This window comes from Oncorhynchus keta, unplaced genomic scaffold (genome assembly GCF_023373465.1).
Source record: "Oncorhynchus keta strain PuntledgeMale-10-30-2019 unplaced genomic scaffold, Oket_V2 Un_contig_7541_pilon_pilon, whole genome shotgun sequence".
In the NCBI taxonomy this organism is placed as follows: domain Eukaryota; kingdom Metazoa; phylum Chordata; class Actinopteri; order Salmoniformes; family Salmonidae; genus Oncorhynchus; species Oncorhynchus keta.
Genome location: NW_026289524.1, coordinates 307593 through 320270, shown reverse-complemented (window position 1 = coordinate 320270; position 12678 = coordinate 307593). Strand labels below are relative to the sequence as shown.

General features: G+C 47.8%; 1 protein-coding gene across 2 annotated transcripts; it reads right to left on the bottom strand.

Annotated features, from left to right (window-relative positions):
- Nucleotides 1–7781: 7781 nt before the first annotated feature.
- Nucleotides 7782–12446, bottom strand: snx10b (sorting nexin 10b). 2 transcript variants are annotated; one of them, XM_052511826.1, is made up of 5 exons: nt 12222–12445; nt 11928–12028; nt 11559–11660; nt 9324–9542; nt 7782–8820 (listed from the first exon to the last, which is right to left on the bottom strand). In XM_052511826.1, exons 1-5 carry the CDS (start codon nt 12312–12314, stop codon nt 8325–8327), a joined length of 1011 nt encoding a protein of 336 aa, XP_052367786.1. In that variant the 5' UTR covers nt 12315–12445; the 3' UTR covers nt 7782–8324. The 2 variants fall into 2 exon arrangements, with proteins under 2 accessions (XP_052367786.1, XP_052367787.1); XM_052511827.1 differs by having other exon boundaries at nt 8675–8820; nt 9320–9542; nt 12222–12446.
- Between the last annotated feature and the right edge of the window lie 232 nt (nt 12447–12678).

Below are 12678 nucleotides of genomic sequence, written 5' to 3'. Positions count from 1 at the left end.
TAGCTTCGCCATTTCACAACCAGGGACCCTCTATCACAACTAGCTAGCCATTTCACAACCAGGGACCCTCGATCACAACTAGCTAGCCATTTCACAACCAGGGACCCGTGACCACAACTAGCTCGCCATTTCACAACCAGGGACCCGTGACCACAACTAGCTCGCCATTTCACAACCAGGGACCCTTGACCACAACTAGCTAGCCATTTCACAACCAGGGACCCGTGACACAACTAGCTCGCCATTTCACAACCAGGGACCCTCTATCACAACTAGCTAGCCATTTCACAACCAGGGACCCTCGATCACAACTAGCTAGCCATTTCACAACCAGGGACCCTCTATCACAACTAGCTAGCCATTTCACAACCAGGGACTCTCGATCACAACTAGCTGCCATTTCACAACCAGGGACCTCGATCACAACTAGCTAGCCATTTCACAACCAGGGACCCGTGACCACAACTAGCTAACCATTTCACAACCAGGGACCCTCGATCACAACTAGCTAGCCATTTCACAACCAGGGACCCTCTATCACAACTAGCTAGCCATTTCACAACCAGGGACCCTCGATCACAACTAGCTAGCCATTTCACAACCAGGGACCCTCCATCACAACTAGCTAGCCATTTCACAACCAGGGACCCTCGATCACAACTAGCTAGCCATTTCACAACCAGGGACCCTCTCTGTTTCCACAACTAGCTAGCCATTTCACAACCAGGGACCCTCCATCACAACTAGCTAGCCATTTCACAACCAGGGACCCTCGACCACAACTAGCTAGCCATTTCACAACCAGGGACCCTCGATCACAACTAGCTAGTAATTTCACAACCAGGGACCTCGACCACAACTAGCTAGCCATTTCACAACCAGGGACCCTCGATCACAACTAGCTAGCCATTTCACAACCAGGGACCCTCTATCACAACTAGACAGCCATTTCACAACCAGGGACCCTCGATCACAACTAGCTAGCCATTTCACAACCAGGGACCCTCTATCACAACTAGCTAGCCATTTCACAACCAGGGACCATCCATCACAACTAGCTAGCCATTTCACAACAGGGACCCTAGCAACTAGCCCATTTCACAACCAGGGACCCTCGACCATAATGTGAACTAGCTAGCCATTTCACAACCAGGGACCCTCGACCACAACTAGCTAGCCATTTCACAACCAGGGACCCTCGATCACAACTAGCTAGCCATTTCACAACCAGGGACCCTCGACCACAACTAGCTAGCCATTTCACAACCAGGGACCCTCGACCACAACTAGCTAGCCATTTCACAACCAGGGACCCTCGACCACAACTAGCTAGCCATTTCACAACCAGGGACCCTCGACCACAACTAGCTAGCCATTTCACAACCAGGGACCCTCGATCACAACTAGCTAGCCATTTCACAACCAGGGACCCTCGATCACAACTAGCTAGCCATTTCACAACCAGGGACCCTCGACCACAACTAGCTAGCCATTTCACAACCAGGGACCCTCTATCACAACTAGCTAGCCATTTCACAACCAGGGACCCGTGACCACAACTAGCTCGCCATTTCACAACCAGGGACCCTCTATCACAACTAGCTAGCCATTTCACAACCAGGGACCCTCTATCACAACTAGCTAGCCATTTCACAACCAGGGACCCTCTATCACAACTAGCTAGCCATTTCACAACCAGGGACCCGTGACCACAACTAGCTCTAGCATTTCACAACCAGGGACCCTCTATCACAACTAGCTAGCCATTTCACAACCAGGGACCCTCGATCACAACTAGCTAGCCATTTCACAACCAGGGACCCTCGACCACAACTAGCTAGCCATTTCACAACCAGGGACCCTCGATCACAACTAGCTAGCCATTTCACAACCAGGGACCCGTGACCACAACTAGCTAGCCATTTCACAACCAGGGACCCTCGATCTCGAGCTAGCCATTTCACAACTATCACAACTAGCTAGCCATTTCACAACGACTACACTATAACTGTCTCCATTGCAGGTTCCTCCTCACACAGCGGGTCTCGTTGCCCCGTCAGTGCTGGAGTTGAGCCACAGTTCCTGGGGCTGTAAAACCCATTGATCTGTAGAGGACTGATAGGTTTAACAGTGTCAGCAGGGTAGAGGGTGACTGAGCAGGGTAGAACTGACAGCCAGGCATGAATGTGGACTGGTCTCTTCCTCAGCTCAGTCAGCTGAAGGTTAAGAGACCAACAGAAACAGCCTATTAGAGTGGAGCCAATACCACTGGACAACCCAGAGGGACGCCAGAGGAGTCTAAATGTGCGTCCCAAATTGCACCCTTTGCCCTATGTAGTGTACTACGTTTGACCAGGGCCCGTAGGGACATTAATGTGGATTAAAGGAGTCCCTTAGGAAGACAGGAGCACTTGCGTGTCTATAAGAATGTATTTCAAGATTACAGATCAGACATTTCAACTGGCTCTAGGGGGTTGGAAGCATGGCAAGACATAATATTATCTTCCAGTAAATCCACAATGGACTGACGACATGTTGATTCTCTCTACTTCCTGACAAGCCATTTCTTCTTCCAGTTTGTTGTGGAGAGCTGGGTAAAGGCCCAGGTCTGAGACAGAACCACACAAGCACAGCAGAAACAGTATTCATGGAACGAGACAACCTACTGTTTTAGTACATAGAAACAGTGTTCCGCCACCCCCTCTCTGTTCTCTCTTTCTCTGTCCACCCCCTCTCTGTCCACCCCCTCTATGTTCTCTCTTTTTCTGTTCACCCTCTCTCTGTTCTCCCTCACTCTCTGTCTCTCTGTTCTCTCTCACTCTCTGTTCTCTCTGTTCTCTCTCTGTTCTTTCTCTCTCTCTGTTTTCTCTCTCTGTTCTCTTTCTCTCTCTGTTTTCTCTCTCTGTTCTTTCTCTCTCTGTTTTCTCTCTCTCTGTTTTTTCTCTCTCTGTTCTCTCTCTCTCTGTTTTCTCTCTCTGTTCTTTCTCTCTGTTTTCTCTCTCTGTTTTCTCTCTCTGTTCTTTCTTAACTCTGTTCTTTCTCTGTTCTTTCTCTCTGTTCTTTCTCTCTCTTTTAAGGTTAGACTTTCTCTCTCTGTTCTTTCTCTCTCTGTTCTTTCTCTCTGTTCTTTCTCTCTGTTCTTTCTCTCTCTGTTTTTCTCTCTCTGTTTTTCTCTCTCTGTTCTTTCTCTGTGGTTAAGGTTTAACTCTGTTTTCTCTCTCTCTCTGTTATCCCTCTCCCTTTCTCTGTTCTCCCTCTCTGTCTCTCTGTTCTCTTTCTCTCTCTACCTGTATGTGAGTGTGTGTATGTGTGTGTGTTCCTGTGTGCGTTGTGTGTGTGTGTGTCCTCTGCACACTACTGCCATGCTGTGTAAGAATATACAGTTGGATAGTTCTGTCATAAGCCTCTACTCCCTGACACCACTGACAGCTTCCTTACCTGTGTGTGTGTGTCAGCTTCATTACCTGTGTGTGTGTTAGAGTGACTGTAGGGTAATGCCGCACACAGTCAATCACTGACAGAGGACACACACACACACACACACACACACACACACACACACACACACACACACACACACACACACACACACACACACACACACACACACACACACACACACACACACACACTTCTACGCCTTAACAAGCTATCTTCAGGATGAAATGTCCTCCCTCTCCCAATGTGGGTTTGAGGGCTTTCCCCCCCTCTCCTTACCCGGTCATCCTGTCTCCTGAACTGACCTGAGCAGCTCCCCAGGTGGCATCACCTGTCCGTCACGCCACCGTGAGCCTATTGTCTGGCCCCGTTCTGAATGTCTAATGAGCTTCCTGTCCAGTTTCCTGTCCACCTCGGAGAGACATGCTAATCTAATTAGCGGTGCAGAACGTCAGCCACACATCATTCTGCTTATTGTTCATTACCTGTGCATAAGCATAGTACTAACTCTCTGTGGGAACACACACACACACACACAGACACACACACACACACACACACACACACACACACACACACACACACACACACACACACACAGACATTACACAATGTTTAAGGTTAGACATTAACTCTGAATTCAAGGTTAGGCACACACACACACACACACACACACACACACACACACAGGGATGAGATGAGTGGTGAGTTAGGTTACTCATTGTCCTTACACAGTGAGACTGTCTGCATAGCTGGTAGGTGGACACATGACAGGAGGGTGACTGCTTAGTGTGGGAGGGAGGGTGCCTGTTAGTGTGTGTGTGCATTAACTCTGCTTTTGTGTGTGTGTTCCTGAATGGTTAAGTAGTACTATGCTTTTGCAGAGTCTATGTGTGAGAGGGAGGGGGTAGTTTGTCCTACAAACTCTCACAGTCTCACGTCAGAATTATAAATATTTCGAAGTTGATCTAAATGTCAAATTCAAAGTGTTTAAGGTTAGACATTAACTCTGAATTCCTAAGGTTAGACATTAACTCTGAATTCCTAAGGTTAGACATTAACTCTGAATTCCTAAGGTTAGACATTAACTCTGAATTCTTAAGGTTAGACATTAACTCTGAATTCTTAAGGTTAGACATTAACTCTGAATTCTTAAGGTTAGACATTAACTCTGAATGGTTATGGTTAGACTTTAACTCTGAATTTTTAAGGTTAGACATTAACTTTGAATTTTTAAGGTTAGGCATTAACTCTGAATGGTTAAGGTTAGACATTAACTCTGAATGGTTAAGGTTAGACATTAACTCTGAATGGTTAAGGTTAGACATTAACTCTGAATGGTTAAGGTTAGACATTAACTCTGAATGGTTAAGGTTAGATATTAACTCTGAATGGTTAAGGTTAGACATTAACTCTGAATGGTTAAGTTTAGACATGAACTCTGAATGGTTAAGGTTAGACATTAACTCTGAATGGTTAAGTTTAGACATTAACTCTGAATGGTTAAGGTTAGACATTAACTCTGAATGGTTAAGTTTAGACATTAACTCTGAATGGTTAAGGTTAGACATTAACTCTGAATGGTTAAGGTTAGACATTAACTCTGAATGGTTAAGGTTAGACATTAACTCTGAATGGTTAAGGTTAGACATTAACTCTGAATGGTTAAGGTTAGACATTAACTCTGAATGTTTAAGGTTAGACATTAACTCTGAATGGTTAAGGTTAGACATTAACTCTGAATGGTTAAGGTTAGACATTAACTCTGAATGGTTAAGGTTAGACATTAACTCTGAATGGTTAAGGTTAGACATTAACTCTGAATGGTTAAGGTTAGACATTAACTCTGAATGGTTAAGGTTAGACATTAACTCTGAATGGTTAAGGTTAGACATTAACTCTGAATGGTTAAGGTTAGACATTAACTCTGAATGGTTAAGGTTAGACATTAACTCTGAATGGTTAAGGTTAGACATTAACTCTGAATGGTTAAGGTTAGACATTAACTCTGAATGGTTAAGGTTAGACATTAACTCTGAATGGTTAAGGTTAGACATTAACTCTGAATGGTTAAGGTTAGACATTAACTCTGAATGGTTAAGGTTAGACATTAACTCTGAATGGTTAAGGTTAGACATTAACTCTGAATGGTTAAGGTTTGGGATAGGCTTAAAACAACTTTCTAATGGTGGATTTGAACATGCAACTGCCTCTTGGAATGAAAGGTAGATGCTTCCACATTAACTCCACCATGGATCTAGAAAACCCAACATTACTTGAAGGTAACTGTTGTTCCTCTGTGGTTAAGGTTTCTACCTTCTCCCAACGTTCAGACATGGATGGACCCCTGTCAGACATTAACTCCCAGGGACAGGCTACCTTAACCTCTGACCCCTGTCAGACAGGAACTGGGTCCAGGGACGGTTACCTCCCTAACCTCTGACCCCTGTCAGACAGGAGTGGGTCCCAGGGACAGGGCTACCTCCCTAACCTCTGACCCCTGTCAGACAGGAATGGGTCCCAGGACAGGCTACCTCCCTAACCTCTGACCCCTGTCAGACAGGAGTGGGTCCCAGGGACAGGCTACCTCCCTAACCTCTGACCCCTGTCAGACAGGAGTGGGTCCCAGGGACAGGCTACCTCCCTAACCTCTGACCCCTGTCAGACAGGAGTGGGTCCCAGGGACATGGCTACCTCCATAACCTCTGACCCCTGTCAGACAGAAGTGGGTCCCAGGGACAGGGCTACCTCCCTAACCTCTGACCCCTGTCAGACAGGAGTGGGTCCCAGGGACAGGCTACCTCCCTAACCTCTGACCCCTGTCAGACAGGAGTGGGTCCAGGGACAGGCTACCTCCCTAACCTCTGACCCCTGTCAGACAGGAGTGGGTCCCAGGGACAGGCTACCTCCCTAACCTCTGACCCCTGTCAGACAGGAGTGGGTCCAGGGACGGGCTACCTCCCTAACCTCTGACCCCTGTCAGACAGGAGTGGGTCCAGGGACGGGCTACCTCCCTAACCTCTGACCCCTGTCAGACAGGAGTGGGTCCCAGGGACAGGCTACCTCCCTAACCTCTGACCCCTGTCAGACAGGAGTGGGTCCCAGGGACAGGCTACCTCCCTAACCTCTGACCCCTGTCAGACAGGAGTGGGTCCCAGGGACGGGCTACCTCCCTAACCTCTGACCCCTGTCAGACAGGAGTGGGTCCCAGGGACGGGCTACCTCCCTAACCTCTGACCCCTGTCAGACAGGAGTGTGTCCTAGGGACGGGCTACCTCCCTAACCTCTGACCCCTGTCAGACAGGAGTGTGTCCCAGGGACGGGCTACCTCCCTAACCTCTGACCCCTGTCAGACAGGAGTGGGTCCCAGGGACGGGCTACCTCCCTAACCTCTGACCCCTGTCAGACAGGAGTGGGTCCAGGGACGGGCTACCTCCCTAACCTCTGACCCCTGTCAGACAGGAGTGTGTCCCAGGGACGGGCTACCTCCCTAACCTCTGACCCCTGTCAGACAGGAGTGGGTCCCAGGGACGGGCTACCTCCCTAACCTCTGACCCCTGTCAGACAGGAGTGTGTCCCAGGGACGGGCTACCTCCCTAACCTCTGACCCCTGTCAGACAGGAGTGGGCCCAGGGACAGGCTACCTCCCTAACCTCGGACCCCTGTCAGACAGGAGTGGGTCCCAGGGACGGGCTACCTCCCTAACCTCTGACCCCTGTCAGACAGGAGTGTGTCCTAGGGACGGGCTACCTCCCTAACCTCTGACCCCTGTCAGACAGGAGTGTGTCCTAGGGACGGGCTACCTCCCTAACCCCTGACCCCTGTCAGACAGGAGTGTGTCCCAGGGACGGGCTACCTCCCTAACCTCTGACCCCTGTCAGACAGGAGTGGGTCCATGGGGGATCCTGTGGGAGAGACCCCAGTCCTCTCCTGACAGTAGAACTGTCCTATAGGTAGAAGCTGTCTCCTCAGAGACCCTATTATAGAAGCCTCACAGTGTCCTATACAATGTCATAAAATGGTTCCTACTACTGGTGGTTAAGGCCAGTAAGTCTTAAGTACTAAGATATTAATAATTTTTGTTGCCTGTTGTCACGGCGATTCATTGTTCTATGTCATTTCCAGTATTATTTTGACATAAAGTGGTAGAAAGTGACCAATTAATGTCGTGATGCGGCTGGTTGAATACAACAATACTGCCCTCTACTGGGCAGATGTAGGCCAACTGTTTAATCAAAACCAAAATGTAGTTTCCATCACTTGACACGAACAGGATAAGTGTTTTAAAACTGATAACATTCCCTTCCTTTGTAACCACAATCAGGAACATTATTACAACAAAAAAACATTAGAACTGACTTTATTTACAGTGAAGGTATCCTAATATTGACATATTTCAGATTTTTGGACTTTACAAATATTTCACAAAACTACACAGACATAAACACATATATTCCCTCATCATCTTCTCTGGAAAAAAATAGAAGTAAAAAAACAGTTTTGGTGTCAGAAAGACAAGATAGTTATGGTGACAGTAGTTTGGAGAAATGGATGACAAAAAGCCGTGTGGAAGCCTTATTTTAAAAGCTGTGTGGGAGTGGGAACATTATTTTAAGATGAAATGAGAGCAAAGACAGTGTCCAAATTAGCACCCTATTCCCTACATAGGGCTCTGGTCCAAAGTAGTGCACTATCGGGTGACATTTGGGATGCAGAATATTGTAAGCTACCATGTCCTGGTTGGCGGTGATGTTCCCATGGAGAGACAGGCATTCTGAGAGTGTCTTCTTCCTGGTCGGGGTTAGGTCTGGTCCTATCAGGTAGAGACAGAACTAGGGTCTCTTCCTGATTGTGGTTAGGTCTGGTCCTATCAGGTAGAGACAGAGCTAGGGTCTCTTCCTGGTGTGGTTAGGTCTGGTCCTATCAGGTAGAGACAGATCTAGGGTCTCTTCCTGGTCGGGGTTAGGTCTGGTCCTATCAGGTAGAGACAGAGCTAGGGTCTCTTCCTGGTTGTGGTTAGGTCTGGTCCTATCAGGTAGAGACAGAGCTAGGGTCTCTTCCTGGTCGGGGTTAGGTCTGGTCCTATCAGGTAGAGACAGAGCTAGGGTCTCTTCCTGGTCGGGGTTAGGTCTGGTCCTATCAGGTAGAGACAGAGCTAGGGTCTCTTCCTGGTCGGGGTTAGGTCTGGTCCTATCAGGTAGAGACAGAGCTAGGGTCTCTTCCTGGTCGGGGTTAGGTCTGGTCCTATCAGGTTGAGACAGAGCTAGGGTCTCTTCCTGGTTGGGGTTAGGTCTGGTCCTATCAGGTAGAGACAGATCTAGGGTCTCTGGGAGTGAGGAAGTAGTTCCATCTTTACTGCTGGGCGCCGGCTCCACAAACCCACTGAAAAAAGAGACACATTCTGTACAATTAAATTTAACTGCCCTGGACAGAGAATTCCAATTCAACTGCACTGGACAGAGAATTCCAATTCAACTGCACTGGACAGAGGATTCCAATTCAACTGCACTGGACAGAGAATTCCAATTCAACTGCCCTGGACAGAGAATTCCAATTCAACTGCACTGGACAGAGAATTCCAATTCAACTGCACTGGACAGAGAATTCCAATTCAACTGCACTGGACAGAGAATTCCAATTCAACTGCCCTGGACAGAGAATTCCAATTCAACTGCACTGGACAGAGAATTCCAATTCAACTGTAATCATATAATGTCACCCTTTCTGTTAGGTTTGACTTTTACATACATTGTGTGTGTGTGTGTGTGTGTGTGTGTGTGTGTGTGTGTGTGTGTGTGTGTGTGTGTGTGTGTGTGTGTGTGTGTGTGTGTGTGTGTGTCTAATGTTTGTGTGTGTGTGTGTGTGTGCTTGTGAGGCCTACCTACCTAACAGAGTCCGAGTCACAGGACTCCTTGCGGCTGGTCTCTAACAGGTCCTCCTGGGAGTGGAAGCGTTGCAGTTTGCAGCCGCAGCGCAGCACGGCCTGGGACACAGAGTAATGGGTTCTACCTGAGGCGCAGGCCTCTATCTGGGACACCCCCAGCTCCGACTGCAGGAAGAGGTGCAGACAGCTGTCTGACAGAAGCAGATTACTCTCCAGGGTCCTGGCATGAAAGACCAATGAAACTCTGGTACTATACCAACAGACCCATAAATACAAATGGATATTCATGGGTCTGAAACTCTGGTACTATACCAACAGACCCATAAATACAAATGGATATTCATAGGTCTGTTGATTTGTTGAACATTGGTTAAAAATAGAACCTATTACAGCGTCTATTGTTCACTAGCGCCAGAAAAACCGAGGAGACACAACCTAGTGCAGCAACGAGGAGACACGACCTAGTGCAGCAACGAGGAGACACAACCTAGTGCAGCAACGAGGAGACACAACCTAGTGCAGCAACGAGGAGACACAACCTAGTGCAGCAACGAGGAGACACAACCTAGTGCAGCAACGAGGAGACACAACCTAGTGCAGCAACGAGGAGACACAACCTAGTGCAGCAACGAGGAGACACAACCTAGTGCAGCAACGAGGAGTGCAGCAACCTAGTGCAGCAACGAGGAGACACAACCTAGTGCAGCAACGAGGAGACACAACCTAGTGCAGCAACGAGGAGACACAACCTAGTGCAGCAACGAGGAGACACAACCTAGTGCAGCAACGAGGAGACACAACCTAGTGCAGCAACGAGGAGACACAACCTAGTGCAGCAACGAGGAGACACAACCTAGTGCAGCAACGAGGAGACACAACCTAGTGCAGCAACGAGGAGACACAACCTAGTGCAGCAACGAGGAGACACAACCTAGTGCAGCAACGAGGAGACACAACCTAGTGCAGCAACGAGGAGACACAACCTAGTGCAGCAACGAGGAGACACAACCTAGTGCAGCAACGAGGAGACACAACCTAGTGCAGCAACGAGGAGACACAACCTAGTGCAGCAACGAGGAGACACAACCAGCAACGAGGAGACACAACCTAGTGCAGCAACGAGGAGACACAACCTAGTGCAGCAACGAGGAGACACAACCTAGTGCAGCAACGAGGAGACACAACCTAGTGCAGCAACGAGGAGACACAACCTGCAGCAACGAGGAGACACAACCTAGTGCAGCAACGAGGAGACACAACCTAGTGCAGCAACGAGGAGACACAACCTAGTGCAGCAACGAGGAGACACAACCTAACGAGGAGACACAACCTAGTGCAGCAACGAGGAGACAACGAGGAGACCTAGTGCAGCAACGAGGAGACACAACCTAGTGCAGCAACGAGGAGACACAACCTAGTGCAGCAACGAGGAGACACAACCTAGTGCAGCAACGAGGAGACACAACCTAGTGCAGCAACGAGGAGACACAACCTAGTGCAGCAACGAGGAGACACAACCTAGTGCAGCAACGAGGAGACACAACCTAGTGCAGCAACGAGGAGACACAACCTAGTGCAGCAACGAGGAGACACAACCTAGTGCAGCAACGAGGAGACACAACCTAGTGCAGCAACGAGGAGACACAAGGAGACCTAGTGCAGCAACGAGGAGACACAACCTAGTGCAGCAACGAGGAGACACAACCTAGTGCAGCAACGAGGAGACACAACCTAGTGCAGCAACGAGGAGACACAACCTAGTGCAGCAACGAGGAGACACAACCTAGTGCAGCAACGAGGAGACACAACCTAGTGCAGCAACGAGGAGACACAACCTAGTGCAGCAACGAGGAGACACAACCTAGTGCAGCAACGAGGAGACACAACCTAGTGCAGCAACGAGGAGACACAACCTAGTGCAGCAACGAGGAGACACAACCTAGTGCAGCAACGAGGAGACACAACCTAGTGCAGCAACGAGGAGACACAACCTAGTGCAGCAACGAGGAGACACAACCTAGTGCAGCAACGAGGAGACACAACGTAGTGCAGCAACGAGGAGACACAACCTAGTGCAGCAACGAGGAGACACAACCTAGTGCAGCAACGAGGAGACACACGTGTAACAAATGTTTAGTCGGCCTTTAACCTTTGAGTAGAACTGTTGTTTTTCTAGTATTTTTTTCAAACTATTTTTCTTGTTATTATTTGTAATGTTTGTTAGGAGGACACTCACAGTTCAAGGAACTTCTGGAGGCCCTTCATCCTCTCTGTGATCTGCTGGGCGTTGTTCAGGTTAAAGAAAGGGTTCTTAGGTGGTAGTTCAGGCAGCTGGACCCTGGAAATGGACACAATCAAATCAAAACACACTTAAAGGGGCAATCTGGGATTGGTACATCCATTTTTTGGACTGTTTAATTAATTATATATAGTCATTGATTCTTAAAGAATATAAAATAATTGGCACCTTTTTTAACAGCTACTAGCTAGAGACACAAGACATGTGGAATTAATTTCTTTATGTACACTTGTTAAATGTGTCCCCAGCTATCTTAGGTCAATATGCTACACATATAGAGTATGCCATCCTCCTATGAATACCCACATGAGTAGGGAGTTAGCCTGTAGTTTCTGCCGGAGCCATACGAAGTCACGGTACCTTCTCCTCACACAGGAGATCTTCTTAGTGAAGCAGAGACTGTTGGTCTGAGCAGAGACAACAGCAGTTTAACACTGATATTCCATCATCCGTATGAACAGGTGGAGAAAACTAAAACAGACCCTTACCTTAACCTAATAGCCTTAACCTAAATTTAACCAATTTGGAAATGAAATATTGGTTTGCACGTCAGCCACATCTCCTTCATTTCCCCCCATTGTCTCAGGACATCATACTTACATGTATACAGATTTCATAGTCCATGTGGGCATGCCAAAAGTCCTTCTTCTGAATCCGAGGATCCCGAACCCAGACACTGATAAACTGCTCCATGGGGAGGAGAGGAGAGAGACTGAGGAGGTAAGGAGAGAGACTGAGCCACACTTAACTAAACTGTGGATGAGAAGTGAGAATGTACGGTCTGAGGCAAAGATGGAAGTTTTACAGGACAGAAATACAGGAAGTGCAATCATTGACTCACTCCAACTCTATTGATGTAGGATCTTAATTTGATCACTCTTTTGTTGCTGAGCATTGTCTTCCACAGCAGGAAATGCAAACCTGTATTGTTTTTTAGTTTTAAAAAGGCTTCTAAATTTTTTAAAGTAAAAATGTATAAACCCTACAAAACTGTCCATTCCTTATAATCCACATAATAATTAACATTTCCTGTTTCTGCAGGAGCTGCCTCAAATTA

Coding starts and splice junctions, on each gene's coding strand:
- snx10b (XM_052511826.1), bottom strand. CDS start 12,314: ATGGAGCAGTTTATCAGTGTCTGGGTTCGGGATCCTCGGATTCAGAAG. Junction 12,029..12,221: donor ACTATGAAATCTGTATACAT/GTAAGTATGATG, acceptor GTCTCTGCTCAG/ACCAACAGTCTCTGCTTCAC. Junction 11,661..11,927: donor CAGGCTAACTCCCTACTCAT/GTGGGTATTCAT, acceptor GTCCATTTCCAG/GGTCCAGCTGCCTGAACTAC.